The 27631-nt window shown below is 42.4% G+C and overlaps 2 protein-coding genes across 2 annotated transcripts; one reads left to right on the top strand and one right to left on the bottom strand.

The window, feature by feature from the left end:
- Positions 1-331: 331 nt before the first annotated feature.
- kcnk2a (potassium channel, subfamily K, member 2a) lies at positions 332-8808 on the top strand. Its single transcript, XM_061276695.1, has 9 exons — positions 332-347; positions 3579-3685; positions 3776-3888; positions 4381-4471; positions 5045-5162; positions 5970-6130; positions 7432-7618; positions 7693-7832; positions 8358-8808. The coding sequence occupies exons 1-9, from the start codon at positions 332-334 to the stop codon at positions 8694-8696; spliced, it is 1272 nt and encodes a 423-aa protein (XP_061132679.1). The 3' UTR covers positions 8697-8808.
- Positions 8809-13618: 4810 nt separating this feature from the next.
- Positions 13619-26892, bottom strand: cenpf (centromere protein F). Its single transcript, XM_061276233.1, has 38 exons — positions 26744-26892; positions 26189-26360; positions 25944-26069; positions 25714-25784; positions 25471-25598; positions 25272-25363; positions 24929-25202; positions 24614-24816; positions 24380-24505; positions 24163-24291; positions 23960-24082; positions 23564-23699; positions 23322-23451; positions 22955-23234; positions 22657-22863; positions 22369-22577; positions 22105-22234; positions 21744-22022; positions 21166-21660; positions 20521-20694; positions 19607-20412; positions 19330-19541; positions 19139-19244; positions 18925-19057; positions 18761-18824; positions 18428-18675; positions 18252-18360; positions 17983-18188; positions 17665-17883; positions 17436-17579; positions 17168-17357; positions 16997-17094; positions 16878-16919; positions 15892-16782; positions 15629-15758; positions 14615-15262; positions 14431-14537; positions 13619-14364 (listed from the first exon to the last, which is right to left on the bottom strand). The coding sequence occupies exons 2-38, from the start codon at positions 26348-26350 to the stop codon at positions 14266-14268; spliced, it is 7926 nt and encodes a 2641-aa protein (XP_061132217.1). The 5' UTR covers positions 26351-26360; positions 26744-26892; the 3' UTR covers positions 13619-14265.
- Between the last annotated feature and the right edge of the window lie 739 nt (positions 26893-27631).

The following is a 27631-nucleotide window of genomic DNA, read 5'->3' as shown; positions in this document are numbered from 1 at the left end:
CGATCTGGCACATAATGGCTTAAATGAACAATGATTTGTGTCGCAGGGGTCGGACAGGAGAACACAAAAATGCACCCGTGAGAATCTTTCAACTCTTTGAAATGCTTTTTAATTAAAAAACCTGTAACATTCAAAAATAATAAACATCTTATATTGTTTGTATTATATTGCATTAAAATGATGACTCCCAACCATTTTGCACATTTGAGCTAGATCATGGGGAAAATATTCAATTTTACTATCTCATCAGAAAAGTCTAATTTATTTATTACAAATGTGTCCATCCATTTATGCCAGTGACATGAGAAACAAGAATAAATGCTCATCCTAGATGACAGAATGTACAGGTAAACGTGAATCCACTTGTTGCCATTCATTCAACCAGTCATGAAGTGATGCACACTAGCAATTGAGTATTGTGGGATTCTTCTGCGTAAAATACAATTAAAATAACTTTACAGACCCTTGATCCAATTTTTTTTTTGTTCTTTGTTTTTCATTAAAAACTGAAACAAAGAAGAAATTACCTCAAAACGTTTTGTACTTGCCTGTACAATATAATACTGCCAGCACCATGCTGTGTGCTGAACAGTGTTGTAAAATTATGAACAAAAAGTTATTTATTTATTTGTTATTCTTTTTTTATTTTTGCATTTATTTCATTGAAAATTGTTTTCCCGTTCACATTTCAATTTGTGCTTTAGGAGAATTTCTTTCACATTATTGGTAGGTAACTAAATAAATAAATGTGTCATCTTTTTTCTAACACAAAACCTGATTTTTGGACAAGGGTGTGTAGACTTTTTTTTTTTTTTTTTATCTATTCCATGAGGCTTGGCTTTGTAATACAATACAAATTGTGCCTACAATGACAATCACTCAATGATCAGCATGTTGGATCTCGTTAGATCCGGTTTTATATGGTTTCAGACTGGCATGAATTAGACGATGGACAACGTGCACACACCCACAAACACACGCACACACACACGCGCGCGCGCGCACACTCACAGATTCCAGGCATTTCTATACTCTTGGGTCTGTTTGAATTAGTTGCCATCACATTCCACAAGCCTATTATTATGAGTTTCTGGTCATTACAACTAGTAGACAGTCAGGAAGCACTAATTGTGTTGCAGTACAATAACACGCACGCACACACACGCACGCACGCACGCAATTGCACTATTGCCACAGAGAGGATGTTTCTCTTGCACTCTGGCAACACGAGTGTACTTCTTGTACAACCCACACTGAGAGGGCAGTTCCGCATCAACATGGGAGACTAATTGCAGCCCAGCATGCTGCCAAGACGTTCTGACCTGCAGCTTTCAATGGTCATTTGGCCACAGAGTTATTTGTGGACACTTATTCCAAGTGTATAAGACCACCCGTCACCTGATTATACGTGTGTTCAATACTTTTTTTCACACAGACTTAGATTCTACCTGACAACCTGTTGGACCTCTTCCTTTTGCGGTCAGCATAAAGAATGCACTCGCAGATTCACTAAGCATTTATTTGCATTTGATGCAATTATTTAGTGGTGCTCACTTTGCTGTGTTGCATCAAATATGCAACAGACACACTAGAGAAACAAATGCATGTGCTGTGCACATCATTGAGCGTGTGACTAAATGTGACACACACACGCACACACACACATTCACCCACACATGCCTATCTTGGGCAGAGTAAATGGGCGTGTAATGAATGTTTTTCTGGTGGGGAGCCAGCAGGTGGAAACATTAAGATTTAAATTGCTCTTAATTTATGATCAGCAGAAGACTCAACAGTGTCAGAGAGCCAACGGGGGCAGCAATCATGCGGATGGCAATGCCAGCTCAGCATGCCGCTACACATTCCAGGCACCTTTCAAATGGATGCTGACTTTTTGCCAAGTCCTAGTTCACATATTTTCACGAGTTTAAAAAAAATGAATTAACAACAAGCTCTAAGTGACTCCGATTCCTTCGGGTATAAATGAATGTTATTCATAAAAAAATGTATTCGTCTGGGTGATCCCAAACTTTTGTAATAATTCATTATGTTAGGTGGGGAATAAAGTATGGGCCAATTCCATCAATTCACATGTGTGTGTGTCATGTCAAGAAATTCATTCTTTGTGCATCCGTGTGTGTATGTTTCTCCACCCATCTCTCTCCTCCTCCTGCTCCTCCCTCTGTTTTATCCCATCCCTCCTTCACTCAGGGAGCGCAGTGGAGCAGCGTGCATGCCGGAGAGCAAAACAACACTTGTGTTGCAGGCACACGTGGCGCTCCTACACCACTCAGCTGCTGGCTTGGCCTCAGCGGAGGTGAGACAAAGACGAGGAGGGGGAGGAAGACGAGGAGGCCTCAGTATCACAGGGAGGAGAAATCAAGAGGAGGAACAATTCCCCTCAACGCAGTGAGGGTGTCAGATGAGGAGAAGAGGAGCGCGGAGGGCATTGGATAGGCTTCATCCAGGAGTGAGTAGCAGTCATTGTAATATTTTTTTGAATTCTTGAAATCTATCCTGTCGATAGTATTTTTCAGTTATATTTTACATTACATTTAAAATAGTGACATGACAGCTGCACAATACGCTCTCCTGATAACGTTCAAAAATATTTTCATTTTGTTGGGTGAGAGTCTACCCCAAAACTCTGGAAGCAAAATTATTTTATATTATTACAATCATAAAAATGTTAAAACGCTGTCACACTGACGGTTATTTTTCAGATAATGTTTAATTTGTTAATACAACTTTTGCATTGTGTGTCATTAGATCAGGCAGGTGGATGTTACGTATACTTTATGGTGATTGTCTGTATTTGCAACAAAAACAGCAGAGCAACAATAAAGTTGAGGCCTTTTTGTACTCAGTTTTATAAACCACTGTAATTATTGCAGACAAGTGAAAAAAATCATATTCATTGTCCCTCTCGTGGTATGTGGGGGCGACCACTGATTGCATAGCGTCAAAATGGCTTCAACTTTTTTTTTTAATCCAGTACCACACATTTGTTACGTACAGTTCAATTGTTTTTTAGCTGTTTGATTTCAAACAATCATTATGTTTCAATTTTTACTTACAGATAAACATATTCATGTTTTAATTTGATATATTTTGTTCAAACTGTACATAATGTTACCGTGGCTCATAGTATTATTAAATATATTTTTGAAAGAAAATTTCCCTTGTTTTTGCCGAACACATAAGCCTACGATGCTACTTCATTGTTTGGGGTACTTGGAGAGCCTAAAATTATTTTGTGTGTAGAATATTTGCAAAACACAATCCTACTGCAATATGAAGCAAATCTAAATGTTGCTTTTGGTGTGCATTCACGCGTGTTTACTGTGTAGTTCTACTTGTTAGAATATTGTCATTAAAAAAAGAGGCAAGAGAGTGATTCATGTGTTTGCTTGTGTTCCGACTGAAAGGCCATTTCAAAGCCTTGTCTGTGATTTATTTATAAAGACTTCTAAAATTAACAACTAAATGGCCGCAGTAAGTGAAGTGAGACAGTGTGGGAAAACACAATTCAAGGCAATGTCCCCCCCCCCCCCCCCCCGCTTCATCCCCTTCAACAGTGGCAGCTCCAGACTTACTGGACCCCAAATCAGCCACCCACAACACCAAGCCCCGCCTCTCCTTCTCCACCAAGTCCATCACGCTGACTCCACGAGAGGAAAGCGAGGTAGGACGCGACGAAACTATCATCATGCGTTCGTTCCTTACCTTCTTTCCAACGCACGTGTTGGCTGACTGAACAGTTGAGGTATTGCAGGTGGTTGCCACGGTGATGAAAAGGAAGACTGTGACTGCCATCTTTCTTTTGATTGTCTTCTACCTGGTGATGGGAGCGGCCGTCTTCAGGTCCCTGGAACAGCCTCATGAGAGGTAAAAACTAGTATTAAAACATGTTAAACTAAAAATACAGTTGTACCTTCTTGTTTTTGGGTGATATTCCTATTAACTTTTTAAAAACAAAAATACCTCCTGCATTTAAAAAAAAACTTACTTGGGTAAAGAGGGTCCTACAGCGCTGCTATGCTTTTTTGAGGGTCCCAAAACTTTTGAGAGGCCGGTTGTGCTGTCCAGGCGAACCTGTTTCCACAAACAAAAGGTTGGGCCGGGTGAAATTCAGTTATTTTGATAACTGACAAATACTGACACGAAATTCCTTCCAGCTACTATAATTGGTAGAAAGGAAAGTAGTCGTAGTATTAGTTGGGTCCGGAAATCCAGGAAAGTTGAAAGTTCAGCAACTAAACAAATGCAAAGATAATTGGATTTGGTGCCCCCAAGCAAACGTTTATAATTGTGTCTATGCAAATGACTTGAATGAGGTGAAAAGTTGTGACAAATACTTCTGCCATCTTTCTCCATCAGTGCTCAACGCTTGGCCATCTTGACTCAAAAGTTGGACTTTTTAGCCAAACACCCCTGTGTCAACCACAGCCAGCTGGAGGATCTGGTTAAGGTGAAATATTTACATTTGTGTAGAAACATGCTGAAAAATCTCTGTTCAAATTTGTTCTTGGAAAAAAAAAAAAAAAAAAAAAGTAAGAAGATAATTAAAGATATTCAAGACTTGTGTGTTGTCGCTGCAGTAGAATCAGCACCCTGGACAGCTCCCTGTTTTCTCATCCGAAGGAATCTTTGAAGCTGAACAAAATCTATGAAGAGATTCTTGTTGACCTTCAATGACTTGCATTCATGATCATCTCCTATATTAGAAATTATTGGATAGAAATAGTAATACCAAATAAAACGACTCACCTTCTGATGACAGAGGAGTAGTTCTTAGGATAATGAATGAGGCTTTCTGAATTCGAGTTGTATTCTTGCTTTACAACATTTTTGAGTTTCTTATGAGTATAAAAATAAGTCTCATTGACCTTTAGCGTAGCTTTGGTTGAATTTTATGGATAACTTTGGTCACATGTTTCATCATATTATCCTGATCTGCCTTTCCACTGTAATGTGCTACACTGTCTAGACATTTTTTCCGGCTGTAAGTTAAAGTTTGGTCTGCCTCTTCTTTTCGCTCCAGCAAGTCGTGTCGGCCATCCGCTCGGGAGTGAACCCTGTTGGGACGCTCACCAATCCCAGCAGCCTGTGGGACCTGAGCTCTGCCTTCTTTTTTGCCGGCACTGTCATCACTACCATTGGTAGGACACACACACATACGCACGCATACACAAACACACTATTGCTACTCATAATAATAATAATAATAATAATATTTGATTGCTATTCATAATAAAAATAATGTATTGAATTTGGTTGGAGTGCGTGTGTGTGTGTGTGTGTGCGTGCGCACACTCCCCAAATAAGCTGTTACATAACAGATTTAATACTGTAGGACGTTGAGGACGTTACTTTTGTCATCGATCTGACCTCTGCTTCCTGCAGGTAATCATACTAGTGCACAGTGGCACTTTGATGGCCATACGTGTGTGTGTGTGTGTGTGTGTGTGTGTGTGCGTCTGTCTGTCTGCATGCACACTACATTCTTTTATTTCCTGCTTTTTGCTTTTATCCATTCTCCCTTCCCTCGACTTGTGACTTCTTTGGCGGCAGCTGATTCCAATGCAATTCCGACATTGCAAGGTCCACCAATGACTCTTTGTACTGTGGACAGTGCTCCGCTTATTGACTCGGTTCCTCCAATTTTGTGGTTAATGTTCATTTAAACTCATCAGCATTGGACCACACTTAGCACAATTGTCTCCCGCCAATTGTTTCAACTTGGAGTTAGTAGCCAGTAGGACTACAATAAACCTCCCCTCCATCACAGCTTCAAGACAAAGTGTTTGGAAGCATATGTACCTTAAATAAATAATCATTCCAGAAAATCACAACATAACACCAGCAGTGTGAAGCTGAACTCCATCCCCGCATTAGTAACTACCTTAGCGGCGGTAATAGTAAAACCTAAAACCTGTTCCGAAGTCCACTCTCCGTCTTCTCTGCAGGCTTCGGGAACATCTCTCCTCACACTGAGGGCGGGCGAATCTTCTGTATCGTCTACGCTCTGCTGGGCATCCCACTCTTCGGCTTCCTCCTGGCTGGAGTGGGCGACCAGTTGGGCACCATCTTTGGAAAGATCATCGCCAGAGTAGAGAAGATGTTTGTGGTGAGTGAAGGTCGTACTTGCATACACCTACAGTCCGCAAAAGATCTTCTGAATAATTTACACCAAAGCACTCTTGACAGCGTGACACGCCAAGACCTTTCAGGTACAAGACAAACAACCTTGTTCATATGACTTAATACAAATCTGGAGCAACTTTAGTGACCATTCTGTCAACCAATCAGCGTCACACAAGTGACATCCTGCGCAAAGCTCAGGTTGATGGTCTTCAATTGAGTTTTAGGGTTTATGTTATTCATTCACACACTAAAGGTTTGTGACAGGACGTGAAGTATGATTTTATTGGCAACCCACTCACGCCAACATAAAATTATATCGAAGAACAGATATCTGCTGATTTTTTTTCCAATGACCGAGTCTGACCATAATGTCAACCCAACTTGGGACACAGCCTCCTAATCAATTCTTTAATCAGTCAAGGGTTGGGCTGGACTGTTTAGCCCATGCCTAAATTTACGTTGTTCAGTCTGCAGTTTTGTTCTGAATGATTAAAGGATCCCGAGGGTGTCTGAGACAAATATGATGATGACAAAGGCTGCAGACAATTGGGACAAAATGTCATTGTGTCCCCCACCTAAAAGCCTAATGGCTTTGAACACAGATGGTTTTAGACGACAGCTTTAGTGTCAGTCACAAGCGCTCTCAAGGGCATTCATTGTGATGTCATATTGCGCAATGTCTGTAATTAGCATGGAATTTGGATTTTTTTTGTTTAAAACATTTTAGAAGCGATAATCAATCAGATGATGAAACAGAGTTTTCTTTAATAGACATTCAGTAATCAATGAAAGAGTCATCTTAAATGACATTATTTGTGGATGTATATCATACTGCTATAAAAACTGTACAGCGTCATACGATGAGCTGTTTTGACTCTGATAAATAAGGCAACTCACATCAGCATATTGCTGGGTCATTTTCCACCACTGCAAACAATTATATAACAATTATTCAGAAAAAAAAAATGAAACTGTCAAATGAATGAATATTCTCAATCAAAACTAGCAAGCAAGTCATCTTTGTTAAAGAAATCACTTTAATGAAGCTGTTTAGATCCTATTAGAATAATATTTACTCATTTATTTATTTAAAGTAGTAAAGTAAAATCTATGAAATTATAAATGGTTTCACTTTGCCTTTTGTCTATGCTATCCTCAGTGGGCTGGATTAAAGAACAAATTGAAAGACGTGGACCCAACTGTTGTGTCGCATGTTCTGCAAAGTTTATCCAAATTCATCAGCAGTCGCGTAATGTGTGCTCACCTCATGTGTGTTTCGTGCAGCACTGGAACATCAGTCAGACGAAGATCCGAGTCATATCGACGTTGCTGTTTGTCCTCTTTGGCTGTTTACTGTTTGTGGCGCTCCCGGCAGTCATCTTTCAACACATTGAGGGCTGGTCAGCGCTGGAGTCGCTCTACTTTGTGGTCATTACATTGACCACCATCGGATTCGGGGACTTTGTTGCAGGTAAAACTGTTAAGAAAAAAAAAAGTTACTTGCCTCACGTGTGATTATGTGAATACTTCTACCTCTGCTTACAGGAGGGTCGGAAATCGAGTACTTGGACTACTACAAACCGGTCGTGTGGTTCTGGATTCTGGTCGGACTTGCCTACTTTGCTGCCATCCTCAGCATGATTGGAGACTGGTTAAGAGTCATTTCCAGGAGGACCAAAGAAGAGGTTTAGTTATTATTAGATTACATTATCCTTATATTCAACACAGTATTATACATGCGATGGATGGATGGATGGATGGATGGATGGATGGATGGACGGACGGACGCGTGTGACTCATCGCTTTGGCCACCACTGATGCAGAATATTATGTAACATAGCACGCCCTCTTTTCAGTGTCTTATACTGTAATTGAGAAGTTATTCATTTCCAAGTGCGGCGCCATGCCCCAGCAGACTTTTGTCACCCTCCTAACTTGGTTTCAATGATGAAATGCTTCTCTGATTCAATAGACTTTACGCAACCTACACACACTCGCAGGTTATTAGTTTGAGTCTCTCCAGAGAAAGTTTGCATGAAGCCTCATCTGAACATGCATCTTGACTCATTGCTGCTATAAATATAACACAACTTATGCAAATGAGTGGACATTTCCTCAGAGTTTCTACACGAGGGTATCATACAATTGTGAATGAAGGTTGTCTGTCTTTTTGCTCATTATATTTCTAACTGCAACTCTCTTCTCTGCAGGTTGGAGAGATTCGGGCTCACGCGGCCGAATGGACAGCCAACGTGTCAGCGGAGTTGAAGGAAACGCGCCGACGAATGAGCGTTGAAATTTACGATAAATTCCAACGGGCCGCTTCCATTAAGCGCAAACTGTCGTCAGAGCTCGGGTTCAGCCCAGCCCCGGAATTTGCGCTCCCACGGAGGACGGTGTCAGCCAATCATAGCGAGGAACGGGAAAAGAGCGACAAAGAGGCGGGGCTACCTGGGCTGACGTCACATCTGACCCGAAACTGCGGCCTGTTTATGAACGGTCTGGACCTGGAAAGAGGCGATATGGCCGTCATTGAACACATTAAGTGAAAGGTACTTTGTAGTGGGCCACCCAAAAAAAAGATTCCCGAATTATGGGGGACATTGTTATCCTCCATACAGATTCCGTACAGTTTTTGGGACAATTTGTGGGCGTCAATCAACAACAGCAACATGTACTAAATACCCAAGCACGAACAAATCTGAACAGTTCCTTCATACATGACCCTTCTCGAATCATTTGGGTCTTGAGGACCCCTATAATCTTCACATCAATTAAGAAAAACCCCTAAGTATACCCCTAAATGCCAGAACCAGGGACCAGTTTGAGAACCACTGCCTTAGTTTACTTCTGAACAGCTGCTGCAAGTTTGAAAGAGAAAGATGACCAGAAATAATTTGGAGATTACGGCTTGGTTGGTTGCTTTTTAACCCTTCAAGACAATGTAACATTTTTTTTTATGCTTGCTTTATTGGACTTTGGATGCGGTCACCATTTCTGATCAAAAGGTAGACTAACCTTTTGGATTCTGTTGCCAATCCCACACTTGTGAGTGATAGTCTTCAGAACTCTCAGGTGAGGAGGAAGAGAAACTGCAGGGCATGCACGTGGCAACACGGACGCTTTAATCCAATCGTCACGGTGCCTTAAAGTCATTCATTTTGCTGAAATGTCAAGCACAAGCCTCAGAGGTTGACCTTTAAGTGCAAAGCAAAAAACAACAAAAACAACAACCTTGTTATACTTTATTGGCTCTCTGAGCCTCACAGCTTTTCTGCTCTTCATTACAGTGAATGGGGAAAGCCTGTTAAAATAAGAGGTTCAAGCTATTAATACTTTTTTTTTCTCATTTAATTTTTCCTTGATTAGAACAGGGGCCCTCAAACTTTTCAGTTCCAGGAACACCTTACAAGTTCTTTTTTCTCCCCAAAAATCAACCTTCCATCCATCAGACCCAGAACTGCTTGACTTGATATTAGCAAACTCTTTTTTTTACAAATAACTTGGATGTTAGAAAGTGGATTGAGGCCTGAGCTCTGATATCCTAACAAGGGCGTGTTGACTTGAGAGAAATGCTTCCTAGACTTGGAATACTTTTGGGATAGTCCTGAACATGGTCCATCAAGAACTCTAAAGCATATACTAACAGACGGACTTTTTAATATATGTGAATATGGAAAATGAAATACATTGCCACGTGAATGTCGAAATGTACTAGATGATAATCAACTTCAAACGCTTCTACTTCAACTTTGTCACATTAGGACGACGTACGGGAATTATGCAGTGTTTGCGTAAATCCTTTTCATTATATTTCTTTTCTACTTTTGAAATGTAATTTTTTACCTCAGTTGTCGGGGGGGAAAAAAAGCGTGAAAGCATTTGACCCACAAATGTTCATACTTTGTCTTGACTTCCCTTCCACTGACTTAAATGATCCTGAGCCACTGTCCTACTACTGCTCAAAGACACAACCGGGAGGCCTCTTCCTCCTCCACCTGCAGTTAAAAATGCACTTTTATTTTTACAGCATTAGCACGTAACGACAGGCTACAGTTTGCGGCGCTATGCAGTCCATCCCATTTTACTGCTGCACTCAAGTACGCCTCATATGTGGAAGAAACAAAAAGGCTTGTTATGTTTATGGTTGATTTTGTTTACAACTGTACCAAGGAGTATTAGGGCCCAACTAAACAATCAAAAAGTCTGGAAGTTGGAAATTTAACTGACAAATGTTGACGCTCATATTATGTTTTGCCTTTTTTGTGACTTTCTTTGCATGTAATAATATAGACTAATTTTATTTGATTTTTTTAACCTCAAGACTGTTCACATCAAAATTGTTATTTTCAGATTCATAAAAACGTGCCAAATTGCATCTTTAGATTATCTACTTCACACAAACTGTTTTCATCCTTGAATACTTATTCAAGGCAGAAATATATACAAAGTGTTTCTGAATTCTATTTTCCCCTAATACTCCTCTGTACACTGAGTTCTGACGGACTATGGTGCTAAAATAGACACTCACACTTGTGCACATGGCCAAAAGTGAAAAGTGATATTTTTATTTATGTTTTATCTCTGGACCGATACATACGTACGTCAAGAAAGAATCTGAATGAAAACTCAAGTTTTATGAATGGTTAAGGATATTTAAAAAGTATAGTTTATTGAATTATTATTATTAGTGGGGTACTAACATGCTAGTTGGTGCATTTCATTTTTTCTTACACTTTTTTTTTTAAGATAGCTTCTGTTGCTGTATAAAAATGAAACCAATGTTGAAGTTTTTTTTGCTTTTTTTGCCACATGTGCCCAATACGCGTTTTCGGAATATTTCATGAATTTTGCGCGTTTTTTCTACACTGCATGTTTTTTTAAGACATATTTCTACTACTGCCACATGAATGTCTTTTAGAGTAAAAATATAATTTTTTTAAAAGTAGAAAATATATTCAAGTTCACCTCTGTCCATGTTTGCTGTGTCATCATTTATTTCAGTCATTAAACTTTATCTAACAAGATTTCATTAGTTTAATATGATTTCGTCCAGGATAGCAAGAACACAGTCAATACTTTCCAGTTGAACAAGCAAGAGACTTTTTAAGTTATCATTTTAAACTTCACTTTGAATGAATTCAAACGAAGCTGCAGTTCATATTCCTTCCAGAGTAAGCAGTGATATTTAAATCCTTGCAAGATGACTGCATTCATCCTTTGGTCCTTCCAAAACTAGCTTTTGACAATCCCTCAGGCAGAGTAAATGATTGCAAAGATAACTACAGAAATCAAATGATGTAAAACATCCAGAGGCTTGTACGGACTTTCTTTTATGAGCCTTTTCTTATTCTAGGTTCACTAAATGCAGAGTCTGCTCTTTACTATTGCTCAAAAGAAGAAAGGAGAAAGCCTGCAGTCCAATAAGGAAGAATGGCTCAATTGCGGCATGTGTAATTGTTTGCAGCCATGAGCCCCTCTCCAAGTCAATACGAGTTAATAATGTTAAGGTCGACATGCAGATCATCTCTTGAGACTTGGTCATCAGTGGGGCAGTTTGACAAAAATGTTTTTTTAAGCATGTTAGGGTCATTTGAGCCACAAGTAAAGATCCAAAAATTAACTACCACTAAAACGTGTCTATTGGATACTCAAGCGTTTCTTTTGAAAACTATTTTCCATTATTAAAAACAAAACCAAAAAAACTAACAAAAATTAAAATATTGGCTGCTTTTTGTGCGAAGTCTAAACTCGGTGACATACAAGTAGTGCTTTGACGCCACCTTAGTGACAAGGACCTAACGGTACATTCCAGGAAGGGTGGAAATCAAATTTGACCAACTCGCATTGTGCCAGTTGCAACCTCAAAGCGTTCCAGGTGAATATAAAGAACAAAGATGGCCGATTTGCTCACTCAAAACACATTTTGACCTCCAGCAAACGTGACATTATAATTTTCCATATTGATAGAAAGCAATTTATCTGTCGGAATAACAGCATTCTCATGCAAGCATGCAGTACAAGTCACAAGTGTTATGTGAATTTATGTTGAATAACTTAATTGATTGAATAAAGATAGATGAAAATACTGTACGAAATTTACCTTTAACTGGTTTGTGGGACGCATTTGTCAAGTGGCGTCCAAGTAGATTTGTTTTTATTTTTCTGGCTTGGTAAGATGACCCTCCATGTTTGAGTACAATTGCAGTGCACTTGTCCTGGTCAGAGGTCGGGGGAAAACTCAGACTTCCCATTTTGTCTGGAATGGAGTATAAGCTGACAGAAGAAGTGTATTCATATTCATACAGCAGAATCGCTCCAACAATTGTAGAAAAGAAAACAAAAGATTCAGTTGGGCAAACAGGGTTCGTGCTCATCCAGTAATGTTGCGACAGTGTTGTTTTAAGGCAAATCAAATGTTCTAGCAGGAGATCAAGTGTTCTCTCTGCGGTCCGGTGTCACTTCCTGACACTGGCTGCTGCTTATACAGCCTTGCCGGACAGAGAATGGCTCAATTCATGCATAGGCTTCAGAGGGGGGACGGTCTGGAGCTCTGTCCGTCCAGCCTGCGGACACACGCACACACTCCTACACAAACACGTTTGACAGCCGGCGCCAGTCATAACACAGCCCTGCTTTTCCCGTGTGCTGGGCCACAGTTGGTACTGGCATCAACATTATCCACTCGGAGGTGTGTGCGACTGGCTCATCCTTCTCTCTCCGTTCCCATAACTGGCAATTCATTGCTCTCAGGTGCTTTCAACTGCTTGAACGGAATGCTGCCATCATCGGCTTAAAGAGGTCAAGAGGTCACGAATCACGATGACCTCAGCTGACACATCGATAACCTTAATGTCTATAAGTAGAGATCGATGGCTATTGACCAGAAGCCATCTGACTGCATCATAAAGCTCCACCCACGTTAAAAGAAACACGAAATGTCTTTAACTAACACACGTCGATAATTAGGCTTATTTTGAGCATTTCCTCCCCGTTCAAAGTCCAAACGATTCAAGTGGTAGGTGCAGTAACCAATTATTTGCACTTAAATAGATTTTCTACTGTTTATGCTTGTTAGCCTTTTTTTCCAATTTCGGCAGACGATGAAGATGTAGAGGAGTGAAGTCAACCACAGTTGAAATCTTGATTGCTTGAAGGTGAACGGGTTGTCGGTCTTAAAAGCTGCAAGCTTTCTTTTAGCCTTCAAAGATTCTCAGTCAAATTTTGAAATAAATTCATATATATATATTTTTTTGTAGTTAACATCTGATGTAACGCTTATGCTTATTTGAGACAAGGGAGGCATAGCAGTTGACCATTTTTTGCGTCTCCTAACTGGGTGCACAACAAAGTAATAACAAAATCTAAAAATAAAATGAATTCATAATTAGTCATGCTAAAAATATATTTAAAAAAACAACTTGATTTTGGAGAAAAGGTGTGTTCAAAACAAACCATACACGCTATCAGGTTGTTTAAACAAGTTTAGTGGGGGATTAAAAAGTTATTTACAATGACTAGTGAGCTCATACTCACTAGTTAACCTCGCATGTTAACAAGAAGCATCTCCTACGTAAAAAGCGTTTGAGTTCAAATATTCTACAAAGTAAATCTGTGATTAGAGAAACACATTCAAAACTTACCACCAGGTAGCAATAAAAAGTCAAGCGGTCTAAGCACATAAAAAGGATAAGAAAAGATAGCTGCCGTGAGGACAAGACTAGCTCATGGAATACACAATTTACGGCTGAGTGGACAGAGAAATATATACAGCACAAGAATAGGTAACGTGAAATTGATTTACACACCTGAGGAATGTGTTTGAAGACTTATGTTGGCTATTACTAATATGTTGTAATACGGCATGCTTTTCATTTTCATCACCTATAGCAAAATACAGAAAAATGAAAGTGGTGCATACTAACTAGAGAAGCTGTCTTACTGTCTTATGTTGCAAAAAGGCTTTTTATTTGTCCCTGCTTTTCATCTTTTACTAAAACACTAAAAAGTTAAATAAAGACATGTTGGGATTGACAGAAACGACTAAAAGGAGTGCAGCGTAATTCCGGTAAAAACGTACCGTCCATCTAAACCTCAGTGCTGTGTTTTGAGTTGCGTTTACTGAACATGACAATTGTCTCCTTCCTCTGGTGACTCTTGCGAACGAGGAGTGACCGTTTCCTCGCACTTGTCAGTCGAGGAAGGAGGCAGCAGTAACTGGAGGTGACAAGTGAAACAACATGAAGAATAACAAGTACATCCAGTTTGTGTGTTGGTGCTTACCTTGCCATCCAACGTCTGCCTGGCAGCCAGGCGAGGGCTGCATCGTTTTGCGGTGGTTCTCCTCATGATGAAGGGGCTGGCCTCACCCAGTGGGATGTCAGCAAAGCCTAACAAAAACAAATCTTGACTCCACTACGTCTAGATGTTGCACAGCATGATGATGAAAGACGCAGGGCATTCAAACCTCTCTGCACCAGCTCTGGAAGCCCCTCAGGCCTGAACTCATCGTCCTGTTGAGTACTCGGTTTTGGTGGCGTGGTCGAGGCGTTAGCTCTGATCTTCTTGGTGAGGTTGTGGAGAGCCTCCTGGGCGCTGTCCTTATCGCTCATGTGTTTATGAGCCCTCTTGCCGGAAGAGGAGCCCCGCGGTGACCTCTGTGGAGTCGCAGGATCTGTGTTCTCCGATTTGTCATCCAGGTGTTTGGTAGAGGACCTCGCTGAGCGTCTGCGGCCGTCGGCGGTGCCGGAGCGGCTGATGTTGTCTTTGCTCGCTAACAAATACTCCAGCCTTGTCGTCAGCGCATCGTTGGCCTCTTCCAGTTTGCGCACCTCCAGCAACGAGTTGCAGTATTTGTCCATGGTGTCGTCCGCCTCCTGCGTTTTCTCCTCCACGACCTGGTTGACTTCTTTGAGTTCACCTTTGACCTCCTCCAGATCTCTGCTGCGTGCGTCCAGGGTCGCCTTGAGCTCCTCCACCTCTCTGCTTTTTTCCTCACACTCTGCTTTTGCCTCCTTAAGGGACGACTTCAGCTCCTCTACCTCCTTCTTCCTCTCCTCAGTTTGAATTTGCAGTTGCTTATTTTCCACCTGTGCTGCTTCTTTGCACGCTCCATCTGGTGGAAAAAGAGCAGGTCCGAGTTAAAAATGGATTGGATTATTTATTTTATTCTGGAATATGGCATCACGGAAATCCGCAGTTTGTGGCAAACGTTTACGCGGTCGAAAATGGGTTTAGCAGGTGTCCACGTATTTCATACCTTGGGCATTAGTGCCATCTACAGGAGATCACAGCACACTGCACTTATCAATTCTGTTCAGGATTTTTGCCATTTTTTGTTGTTTTTAAAATACATTTATTAAGAAGTGGAAGGGATGAATGAGTTCTCATTTAGTTTTATGGATTTTAAATATCACAGGTGGCTTTGGAATAAACCCAGATTCATTGAGTCTCCCCTGTGAGCGGTGTCGAGTCAACAAACCTGAGCTGCTCAGTAGGAGCATCTTCTCTTGCTCCAGCTGTTTGCAAGTCTTCATCCAAAGGTTCAACTTGCTGCGCGTGGCGTCTCGCTCTTTGGTCACACGAGCGACGACAGACGACAGCTCGGACACCTGGAGGCAAATAAAGAGTTACGCGGACTGAGGAGGGAATTGAAACCACCAATGTTTGCTGTTTGTATAAACGCACATTTATTCATTTTGTATCATTTCAAATATTTTATACTGAAAATGGAGGTGTGCGTACCTGCTCGTTGAGCTTCGAGGTGGACAGCTGCTGCGTTTCCAGCTTCTCTTCAAGGCAGGAAACCGTGGACTGAAGCTTCTGCTGCTCCTCTGACAGTTTCACCTTGTCGTCTTCAGCTTTTTGTTTGTCTTGTTCCAGTGCAGAAAGAGCCAAAGACGAACTCTTCACCTCATCTTCCATCAGTGACAAGGCTGCTTGAAGCGTCTTTGTTTCCCCCTCCAGCTTGTTTCTGTCCTCCTCCACTCTGTCTCTCTCCTGCTTCAGTGCAATGTTCTCCTCCTCGCTAGAATGGAGCATCTTGTTCTCCTGCTCTAGTCTCTCTTTTTCTTCTAGCAGTAGTCTATTTTCTCCTTTTAGCTGTTCCTTATCATCTCCCTCTTTGGCCTTGACAAGGTCTTCTTCCAAATCCTCAATGCGAGTCATCAGATTGTTTTTCTGCCTTTCCCACTCCTCACCATTCATCTTCCACTTCTCCAGCTCCTCCTGCAGATGTTGTTTCTCAGCCTCCACCTCCTCCAGGTGATGCTTCAATCTCTCTTGCTCCTTCTCCATTTCTGCGCTCTTGTCTTCAAAAGACAACTCTCGCTGATGAGCCGCTTCGAGCTGAACTCGGAGATCGTCGGCCCGCCTCGTCAGCTTCTCAGCTTCCTCCCTCGACCCCCGCTCCAACTCCTCCACCCGGCACCTCTGCCTTTCCTCCTCTTCTCTCCGATCCATCTGTGCCCTCTCCAGCCCTTGCTCTAATTCCTCCTTAGCAGCCTTCAGCTCCTCAAGCTCTGCGTTTTTCATCTGCAGAACTCGCTCCAGTTGCTCCTTCTCAGACCTCAGGTTGTCCAGAGTGGCAGAAAGCTTCGAGAGCTCCTCTTTGAGATCTTCCTTCTCTTCGTCCACCTGGGGTCAAACAAAACATGAATTCAGGTTTAAAACAAACAAACAAAACATGTACACGCACACAAAAATCTTATCAAGCAGCCACATTTGCATACCTTTATCCTTTGCTCCTCCAGCTCGGCTTTCATGGTCTCAGCCTGTATTGCAAGTCACAGTTAAGCCTTACAACATTCTGTCTTATACAGTTGTTAGCGATATAAATATTGGGGAATACCTGAAGGACCGCTTCCTCAAGGTCTTGCTCTGCATCCTCCTTCTCTCGCTCCAGAGCATCAATGCGGTCTTGCAGTGAGTCAGACTTCCTCTGAGCGGCTGCAAACAGGCAAAGTCCTGGTCAGGCCACTAAGAAACTGACCACGCTGCAAAAAAATGACGCCCAAGTTACCTTTGAGAAGTTCGCTCACGTGCTTCTTCTTCCTCTCGTCAGATTCGATGCGGACGCGGAGCTTTTCTATGCCGCTCCGCATCTGCTGGACTTCGTCCTGTGTGGAATTCAGTCGAGAGGCGATTTCTCCCTTTTCCAGGAGAGAAGACTCCAAAGACTGCGTCAGCTGTTGCACTTCTCCTTCCAGAGCCTTGGCAGAGAAACAGATGATAGTAACATTTTCAAAGCTTATGTCGATTGCCCCTCCTTCATCACTCATCTTATTCACCTGGATTTTGCTGAACATGGTCTCCGTGTTGAGACTGGCACCCGTGCGATCTTCCTTAATCTTGTCAAGCTGCCCAATCAACTGTTCCTTCTCCCCCGTCTGCCGAGACATGGCTTCCTCCAAAACATTTATCTGCTCCGACAGCTTGAGACAACAACAAAAATATTTTCATTGTGTATTCTTTATGATTTGGACGAGCTTATTCCGAAAACAAAAGTTATTTTTGCACCTGCTGCTTCTCTGTCTTCATTTTGTCTACGCTGCTTTGCAGGGCTTCATTCGCCCTCTTTCCTGCTCTGATGTCCTCCTCCAGGATGGAAATTAAGGACCTGGTGTCACAGTTGGTCTTCTCCAGCCCGTGAATTTTCTCTCGCAACTGGCTCGCAGCCTGACTCAGCTCGTCTCGTTCTTCAGAGCAGGAAACCAGCTCAGATCTCAGATGGATTGTCTTGAGAAGAAAAGGACAAGTTAAACAAGCCACCCAATTATATTAGATGCCTCTGCGGCGTTGGTGTCCCTAGTGTTTGGCACGCGAATGAGCTCCCACCTCAGAGGAGAATGTTTCGATTTGCTGCTCCAAGCCTGAGCAGGTCCTCCTTTGAGTTTCCAGCTCATCTCCCAGCTTGCTGCGCTCCTCCTGCAGGGCCTCCAGCTCACACTCCATGCCCAGGATGTGCTGCTCCAGATTGGCTTTCTCCGAGCGAACCCTCTTCAGCTCGCTTTCCTGCTGGAGGAACTTCTCGTCCCACCCGCCTGCGTAACAAAATAGATTAGCATGTAACTCACTGGCACACAATTTCATCTATATATTTTTACCTTTGGCCATTTCGAGTCCCTCCATCATCTCCATAACGTCAGTTAGCTGGCACTTAGCAGTTTGGAGCTGCAGGGTTAAGTTTTCTCTATCTTCTGACAGCTGGGACAACTAAATTCAAACGCAGAATTGACATGTCAATTTAATAAATGACATTCCTAGACCAACAATAACCCACCTGATCAGAGAGGCTATCCTTCTCCTTCAAAACTTTGTTCAACTTATTTGCCACACAACGCGTCGCTTCTTCTGCCGCATCAACTTTCTGCTCCAAGGTTTGGACATGCTTTTGGAGGTCTGAGGTCAACTCCTTTCTCAGTGCAAGGTCAGAGTTGAGCAGGTCAATTTTGGAAAGCAGGGCATAGACGTCCTCGTCCAGCTTTGAGAGTTTTTCGCGATCCTCTTCTAACTGCACGGGCTTCGTCTCTGCTCGACGGAATATCAACACACAAGTTCTTTGACTTTTGAGTATATCTGTTTTGCTTGCAAATTTATGTATTTAATCTCTCACCGATGGAGTGTAATGGAACAGCTTCTTGTTCGAGGACACCGCAGGGAGTGCTCTCCTCGTGATCCTGCAAGTGGGTTTAAAAAATAAAATAAAAGCCAGCCACTAAATCAAATCCTGTAACAAACTGGTCAGAGGACAACTCAATCAAAACAATTCTTTTATACCTGATCAAATAGTTTCTTTTCACTTCTCTGCATTTCCTGTCCATCTTCCATGCAATCATCTCTGTCTTCTTCCGGAAGTTCCTCGATCGTCTCTGGTTCGATCACGTCCGGTTTGAGGGCGGGTTCTGCTTCACTACGAGATTCAAAAGAGAATAGCTTTATTTCTCCTAATTGTTGCGTGTTTATGAGTAGTTTACATTAAAAGTCACCATACCTGGGGACCTCATCAGGTTGGAATGAGAGTTCCTCCAAGTCGGGCTCATTTATTGCCAAGGAGTCTACTGCTGGTTCCTTAGTGGATTCAGCATGAACATGGCTTGCTGGAATTAAGTTAAGTCAGTCTCAATGTGGCGTCGCTAGGGTTCAAATAAAAATCCCCTTCTGACATTCTCTATTTCAACTCACCGTTGATGTCTGCCTCTTCAGACTCGATGGAGCTCAACTTTTCTTCAGGTCTCTGTTGGCCCTGCGTTTGTGAGAGTGTCTGGATAAGGTGGTTTTGCTGGGCCACCTGCTCCAGCAACACGTCATACTGGTGCTTGAACACGCTCAGCTCTTGTTGTAAGCATGACAACGTCTGATGCAGTTCAGCCTGGTCCGTTTCAAACTGCCGGTTCCTGAGACACAATCGAGGCGCAATGGTTATCTAACAGAAGAGCCTAAACACAGATAATAACCATACCTGGATGCGTTCTCCTCCTCCATCCTCTTTTCTGTCATTTCAAGATGGTCCTTCATCCTGCAACACTCCTGTTCAGACTCCTGGAGAAGTTTTTGGATCCGTTCCTTTTCTTCTTGCATAGAAGTCACCTCGTTATCACGCAGCTCGATGGTTGCTTGGGCTCGCTGCTTCTCCTCCATCAGCTGGGCTTCACTGGATTGCAACTGAAGTTTCTCCTCCGCTGCTTGAGTCAGCTTGTTTGCCAGCTCGCCGAGTTGGGCCTCGAGCTGAGTTTTTTGCTCACAGAGAAGATCAAGAGTGGAGAGGAGCTGGGATTTCTCTTCGGTGAGTTGCCTCAGTGTTGTTTCGGTGTTTTCTTTCTGCGCGGTCAATTGTTGTGTCAGTGTTTCCGCTTGCTGCTTGTCTTCAGTTAAAACCATCACGCTGGTCTGCAGGTGTTTGTTCTCCTCATGTAACGCGTCCAGATTTGTTTCCAACTGCTGCTTCTGAACATTCACCTCATTTAAATCAGTCTGTAATTGATCTTTGGCATTTACTAACTGCTTCAGGGTTGCCTCGAGGTTGGTTTTCTCCTGATGTGACTCTGAGTCATCTTCCTTGTCTTTAATGATCTGGTTGAGAGTAGCAACTTGAGCCGTCAAAGCCGCGACTTCATCTTCCAACTGAGTGTATTTGACAGCGTCTTCCTCCAGGCGTGTTATTTCACAACTCCTCTCTGTCAGTTCCTCTCTGGCGGTCACATACTTGGACTCCAACATGGAGTTTTGAGACTGGACCTCCTCCAACCGTGTTTCCAAAACTGAGACCTAAAAGACAATTTTTTTTACAATGAGCATTTTGTTCCCAAAGTTTTGTTAACCAGTTGCTGCAAGAAGTATGGATCATCTCAAATGAGAAAATGATTTGGTGTCTACCTGGGCTAGGCTATCCTCTAGTTGGACCACCATGTCAGAAATGTGACTTTGGTTATGAGCTCGCTCCGTCTCCAGTGACTGAATGGTCTCCTTTAGTGTCTCAATTTGACTTTCATAAGAGTTGACAGTTGTCTCATTGTCTTCCAGATCCATCTGAAGCATCTCCAACTGGACCTGTTTGCAAAACAAATATACAACATATATAAAAAAAATCTTTACTATAAACTAAATAGATTAGACCGGAGGTGGCCAAAATACAAGCTCATAAAGTGGTACTGGCATCAATCTGAAAAAAAGTGGTATCAAACATCCCTACTTGAAGATATTCTTGTTTTGTTCAACTCAATGTGAAAACTATGGTTAATTTATTCATTAAGTTTTGCCAATTACCTGGTTAGTTTTGAATTTAATTTATTGTAAACTCATCTGAAATAAACATTCACATACATATTTTATAATTTAATTTTGGTAAACACATAGGATGATTTAAATTAAAAGTTAAAGCAATTTGTTAACTATCAAAATGAATTATTTTTGTTTTTTAAATTACACGACATCCATTTGTTTAAAAGGCAACATGTCACTTGAGCACAAATGTTAAGATTACTGATCGATCGAGCCAGTGTTAATTGCGCCAAAGCAAACCTTAATTTTGTTCATGACAATCGTCTTCTCTTTCAGGAGCTCGGTAGTCTTGGCATGTTCAACTTCTGCACTGTTCAGCTTCTCCTTCAGACCCTTGATGCTGGCGTCTCTTTCTTCCAAGCCTTGCGAGGCTGCAGACAGAGTTGCCTTCATAGCCTTCACTTCAGTTTGGATGTTACACAACTCAGCTTTGGTGGCATTCAGGGCTTTCTCCGCGGCTTCACACTTTTCTCCGAGACTCTTTTCCTTGCCGAGGAAGCTTTGAGCTTCCAATGCTTTACTCTCAGACAGCTGGCTCAACTTTTGCGTGAGCTCTGAAACGTCTTTTTCCAGGTGATTTTTGAGCTCGGCGTGAGAGCGGTTGACCAACTCAAGTTCACTTTTCAGCAATGGGAGTTTCTCAACTGCATCTTTGCTTGAGGAAAATGTCTCCTCTAAAGATGATATTTGCTCCTGAAGCTCGTTTACTTTCTCACTGTGTCTATCTTTCAGGAGCTTTAGAGGAGAAAGAAGAATCTCATTAACATACAAACCATTCCTAAGATCATTTTTTCGTCCAACGTGTGATTGAACTTTACCTGTATTTCTTTCAACCTCCCTTGGAGATCATTGTCCAAGTCTTCATTTTGTTTCTGCAGAGACAAGAGTCGAGCCCGGTCTTCTCCGAGGAGCCTTTCCTTCTCCGCCGCTTGATCGTACACCCCCCGGAGCTCCGCCTCCAGCTGTTGCAGCTTTTGCGTATTTTCCACATCCATCCTTTTGTGTTCTTCCTCGCGCTCGGACATCTTCTTGCTTTTTTTCTGCAGCTCTGCTCCAAATTGCTCTTGGGTCTTCAGCAACTGATCCATTGAGTTGATCTGAAACACGCGGAGGTGAAATGAAGGGGAAAATGAAGCGTTGTACAAATCAAGACACTAATTCCTTCATTGCAAAGCGCACCTGATTTTTGGTGAGTAGGAGCTCTTGCTGAGTTTCCTCCAACTGGAGCTTGATTTGTGTCGTCTCCTCCGTCTTCACTGCGATGCTTTCCTCACATTGTCGCATCAGAGCAGCTTTCTCCTCTGACAACCTGTGTGCAATGAGCAACAATGCATGTATGTTACAATGCAGACATAATTGTGTCCTAAAATGTTGGGCGTTTTTCAAATTTCCATAGTCTACACTCTACCTCAACAGGATGCAAGCGAAACTTCTTGACCTCACCTTAAATTTCTCTCTTCCTGCTCCGCAGTAGCCTGAGCAAGGCTCTCCCTCAGCTGTCGTATTGCGTCTTGGCCGAGTTCAATGAGCTGCTCTTTGGAGCGCGTCAGGTCGGATGCTACTCGCTGCTCGTCGTGCAGCTGAGCGATGTTCTTCTCGGCGTGCTCCGCTCGGGCAATTTCCTTCTTCAGCTGCGTTTGCAATTCTTTGACCTGAACAGATCGAATGATTAGAGCCAAGCCGACCGAAATAGTGTTACAGGAAGACATTTACAATAGTATTAGTGTTCACCTGTTTTTCAAGTTGGGTCACCTGTGCACCAAGATTTTCCAGATCTTTGGTGTGTTTCTCTTCAGCCTCAGAGGATTTGGTCTGGAGCTGCTTGTACTGATGCTCCCGCTCTTCCAGCTCTGTACTCTTGATGAGGAGTTCTCCCTTCAGGCCGTCAATGTGTGCTGACAGCTTGGCCTGCTCCTCCTCTGCACTCCTCAGCTGCTTCTACAATGCAGAGAAACTTATTGGAATGATGTGAAGAACGACACACGGTGATGACTCTTGTTGATGTAGTTGGTTGGATAAATAGCTTTACCTTCAATTCTTCGTTCGCCTCTTTCTGTGAGCTCAGACTTTGGTCCAACAGATCGATTTTATCAGCGAGTTCCTTCTGCGTGGCTTCTGCATGGTTGACGAGTGCATCCTTCTCGTTCTTCCAATCCAGCAGAGCTTGATGCTTTTGTGTCAGCTGCTTGCACTCGTCATGACTCGCACCGAGACTTTTCTTCAGTTCTTGACCTTCTTTTACAGCCTCTGTCAACTTGTTGGCCAACTGCTCCTCTGCTTGCTTCTGTTTCTGCATTTCCTTCTGGGCCCTAGAAAATGAGTGCAACAAGGTTAATTGTCTCTCATTAAATCAAGGAGCAATAATGGATGGGACTTTTTTTTGCCCCAATGTCTACCATTCATTTTTAGTCTCAGCGTCGGAGAGCGTCTTCCTTAGGTTTTCCAGCTCCAGCGTCGAAGCTTGGGACTGCTGCTCCAGTTTGCATTGCAGTCTCTTCAGCTCTTCTTTTTGACTTTCGCATTTTGCTAAGGAACAACAAACAATACGCTGAATGCATAGAGGGCCCAAAATAAAAAAACAGGTGCCATGTGAATCTAAATATTGCTCTTCGCTACTCTAATGCTACCATTAAGTTACCTTTGAGATCATCCAGGAGTCCTTGGGTGCGTTTGAGAGTCTGCTCCAAGGTCTTCTTTTCCTCCTCAAGTTGTGACAGCTGCCTATTGCTCTGGTCCAACTGGACAGAAGTGCTGTTCTTCTCTCGCTGATGCTCCTGGAGTCAGAAAAGGAAGCAATGAGTGGTACAGACAAGCTATTAAAATGTGTGTTTGTACTGTATTCATTTATTATCCGTTATAAAACCAGTTATCTACCTCCACCTAGTCAAAAACACAATAACGAAAAAAAGAATTGAATTCTGAACTTGTACTGGTAAATCACTAGTATTGAGTATCAGGAAGCCATTGCCAACAGGATCAAACCACTACAAATCTCAAAGTCATGTGGAAAAAAAAAAAAAAAACATTATATGACCTCTAGTTTCTTGCGGAGGTCCTCCTCTTTGCTCTGGCTGGCCTGGAGGCTCTGCTGTGAGCGCAGCAGCTTCTGTTTCTGTTCCTCCACCTCCCTCTCCAGCTGACTCCTCTGAGAACACATCTGGAACACGGCAAGAAGATGATTTGACAATAATAATGACACAGAGTGGAACATGGCAAAAGGAAGTCTGGCTGAGTTACTTTCTCCAAATCAGTCTGCAGTATGTTGTTGTCTTTTTTGGACTGTTGGATCTCTTGTGTTAACTTGGTTCTGGTCTGCTCCAATTGTTGCTCCAAAGTCTGATGAGATCTTTGCAGTTGGGCTAGCTCCTACACGCAGTGAAAATGATCAGGTGTTATGCTTTAGTTTCATCACATTTAAAAGGCTCGATGCAGCCAGGGCTCTGTGTCGTTGCACCTTCTGGCTATCTCTCTCCTGGTCCTTGACCTTCTGTTCCAGGACTCGTCTGCAGCTCTCAGCATTGTGTCTCTGACAGCTCATTTCTTCAGTAACTTGCTTCAGCTTCTGCTCAACTGTAGAACACTAAGAGAGAGAAGCAGCAGCATTTAAGACACACTTGCCAGAAAATCCCACACGTTCCTCTTCTACACGGTGTAGTCGACAAAAAAAAAAAGTGACATGAGATCTTACCTTGACCTCGAGCTGCTGATGTCTGTCTGTGCTCTGACGCAGCTCGTGGCTCGTCTTGGCCAAGTCTCGGTCCCGCTCAGTCAGGTCTTTGCGGGCCTGGGTCAGTTGGACTTGCAGGTCCTGCAGTTTGGAGGCCTGGCTGCTAATCTCTCTCTCGTGACTGGACATGCTCCTCTCCAGCTCTGACACACGGCCACGCAGCTCTGAAACAGATATAATTAAAATGTTTGGCAATTATATCATCCATCTGAAAAGATAAACACCAGGACAATAATTCAGTCAAGTTACAACTCTACTTTAATTTGTGATCAGCACCTTGGTTGAGGATTTTCAGTTGTTCCATCTGGTGGGATCCACCCGGACTCGCTGCTGCTGTTCTGGGACAGCTCATCCGCTGGCTCGATTTGATGGGCGTCTCTTCGTGCGCGTCCCAAAGGGACGTGCCACGCCTCTTCAGAGGCGTTTCAGCAATTTCCTGAGACTGGCGGACGTGTGCTCGATCTTGTTGCTGCCATGGGAAAATAGAGGATCCGGCTTGGCGAGCAGCAATGTCTTTGTGGGTCACGCTGGCCGACGACTGATTCAACAGCTACAAAAGAAACAAAACGGCAAAAGTGTTAGGTGGAAGAAGCTTCGTAATGATGGCTGACATACTCACTTTGACTTGAAGGACATTTAATTCATTCTCCAGCTTCTTTCTTTCCTCTACCTCATGGTTATATTTCTCTTGAAGGTCCTCTAGTTTGTTATCTGCAGCAAATATACAAAATTGATGTCAGATTTGTGATGTTCTTGCAGGTACAGCAATATTTATTCAAGCTTAAAAAGTTAGGTGGGAAAGGTTTACAGTGGTTTACCTTGTGGTCTGTAAGATGAAACTGGAGTGGAGAAACTCCTCTGTGGAGTAACAAATGCCTGCAGATCCGAGGAGGATGACATGGAGCAAGAGCCGGCAGGTTGAGAACGATCCAGTTCATTTTTGTACCTGAAAGTCCAAATAAGATTTTTTTGGCGGCAACGGATTAGCGATGCAATTTCACTATAGCTTGTGTTTAGTCAAAATTTACAGATACACACAAAAAAAACCCCACACAACTCACTTCTTAAGCTCTTGCTCCAGTCGTTCTATGGTGTTTCTGCAAGTGTTGAGCTGGCCCTCCAAATATCTCACCTTTATGAAAACAAAGATTTCCATTTTGATTTTAGACATGCAAACAAACTCAACAAGACACAATTTCAATATGAGATCATATACAAACATTTGCCGTAAACACTTTGGCCTGACTACAGAGGCAGAAAATTAAACAAATTATTTTCAAGTAAAACTCACCTGCTGCTCTTTGACTCCCAGATCATGTAAAACCTTTTGGCGAGCTTTTTCTACGGAGTCACATGACTCTACTAGAGACTGGTTCTCTCTTTTCAAAACAGATGCCTCATTGCGTTCACTGTCCACCTGTAAAACAAACAAATACTACCATTTAAATTGTATTTTTTGCCCCTTTTATGTGGACCCTAGGAACCCCCAACTATCAGTTTCAATCGTCCATGTTTAGAATCTTCTTGACCACTGACCTTTTGTTTCTGCTTCTGCAGGGCTGCCTCGAGAGAGTCAACCTGGAACTGTTTTTGAGTTCTCTCCTTTTTCAATTTGTCCAGCTGGACTTCCATTTCCTGGATCTTCTGCAGGGCCTTTCCTGGAAGTCCATCCTTCCACTCCTCCACCGCCCAGCTCATGGTTGATCACCTGATGAAACACAAACTGGGTTAGAGTAAGACTCCACAACGCCCTGGATCATCGTGAGGATAAGTGGTTCAGAAAGATACGAATGGACGAAGGAATTATATTTATCTGGTTTATTATTGTGATCATTGTAAAATCAACGTTAAATGTTTCCTGTCTAAGAAGAGTAAATCTTGTTTGACCGTAAGAAAATACGATAAAGTGCACTTAACGTACTAAGTGGCTGAACGTTAGCTTTAGTACGAGTCCATCGTGAATCGTGAAAATATTATACCAGTCAACTTCACTCGGACTATAAATATTAAATTGGCACGGACAGAAACGTTGGGCAACGCGTTTAATTATGGCACGAATGCATTCACCCTATTGTAAATAAGAAAACTTACGTTGGCGCGATACTTCTTTCCGACGATTGTAGTGGAGTCTCGTTGAAAATTCAAATTCTACAGAAACAAACGGCATTTCAGACAGTTTGACACTCATTGGCTACAGCTCGTGACGTATGACGTGCCAGCGCATATGATTGGTGTAGATTCGTTGATGTTTAGCAGTGCCACCATGTGGTGATACGTTGTTACTGTATATGCACAGCAAATAACGCAAGCAGCAACATCTACTGTTATTGCTCCAAAATAAAGACAGCTGATTGTAAATGAGAGCCAAAGTACTATTTATTGGAATTCACTGACAAAGTACATGAATTGGTATTGTATGGATGCATTCCATAAATACTAACCGTCCATGCCTTAACATTTTATTATTTATTTTTTTTACAAGAAACCAAAATGCTTTTGCTCATGCACAATGTATTTGTTGGACTATTTGTGTACCGTATAGCTACACTTTTAGTCTTGTTTTATGACATCACTGGAAAGAGGATCAGCCCTTGAATGAAATCTCTACAACGCAGCAGGTAAGCTCATCATGTCATACGTGATTTTACAGACCAGTGCTGATGTTATTCGTGTGCAGAAGTTGCTACCGTTTGTGACACCTCATGACAGGTAAGCTGGACCCATGGCTGCAAGAGAAAAAGTGGAAAGGCTACAGATAACATGCCGGCATCTCTTTGGTTTACACATTTGAATACAACGCGAATCGTGCATTTTAAAGCACAGTAGAAGTGAAATGTTCTTTGTGTTCCAGTCATATCAGGTGCAGAAAAAATATCACAAAAACAATTTCCAAAATCACTCATTTCGAGTTAAAGAAATGAACTCAAACCTTCATTTCCAAGCCAAGAGCTCAACGTAATTGTTAAAATGCAAACAAAA

The sequence above is a fragment of the Syngnathus typhle genome, linkage group LG4, assembly GCF_033458585.1.
Source record: "Syngnathus typhle isolate RoL2023-S1 ecotype Sweden linkage group LG4, RoL_Styp_1.0, whole genome shotgun sequence".
NCBI lineage: Eukaryota > Metazoa > Chordata > Actinopteri > Syngnathiformes > Syngnathidae > Syngnathus > Syngnathus typhle.
The sequence above is the reverse complement of the archived record's forward strand: the minus strand, read 5'-3'. Positions and strand labels throughout refer to the sequence as shown.

Bases quoted from the DNA above. Each gene is read 5' to 3' on its own strand.
- kcnk2a (XM_061276695.1), top strand. The intron at 3,889-4,380 runs GTAAAAACTAGT...TTTCTCCATCAG, and splicing joins CTGGAACAGCCTCATGAGAG to TGCTCAACGCTTGGCCATCT. The intron at 7,619-7,692 runs GTAAAACTGTTA...CTCTGCTTACAG, and splicing joins ATTCGGGGACTTTGTTGCAG to GAGGGTCGGAAATCGAGTAC.
- cenpf (XM_061276233.1), bottom strand. From the start codon at position 26,350: ATGAGCTGGGCGGTGGAGGAGTGGAAGGATGGACTTCCAGGAAAGGCC. The intron at 24,292-24,379 runs GTGCAACGACAC...CACTGCGTGTAG, and splicing joins AGGAGAGAGATAGCCAGAAG to GAGCTAGCCCAACTGCAAAG. The intron at 20,695-21,165 runs GTTTGCTTTGGC...TTTTGCAAACAG, and splicing joins TTGTCATGAACAAAATTAAG to GTCCAGTTGGAGATGCTTCA.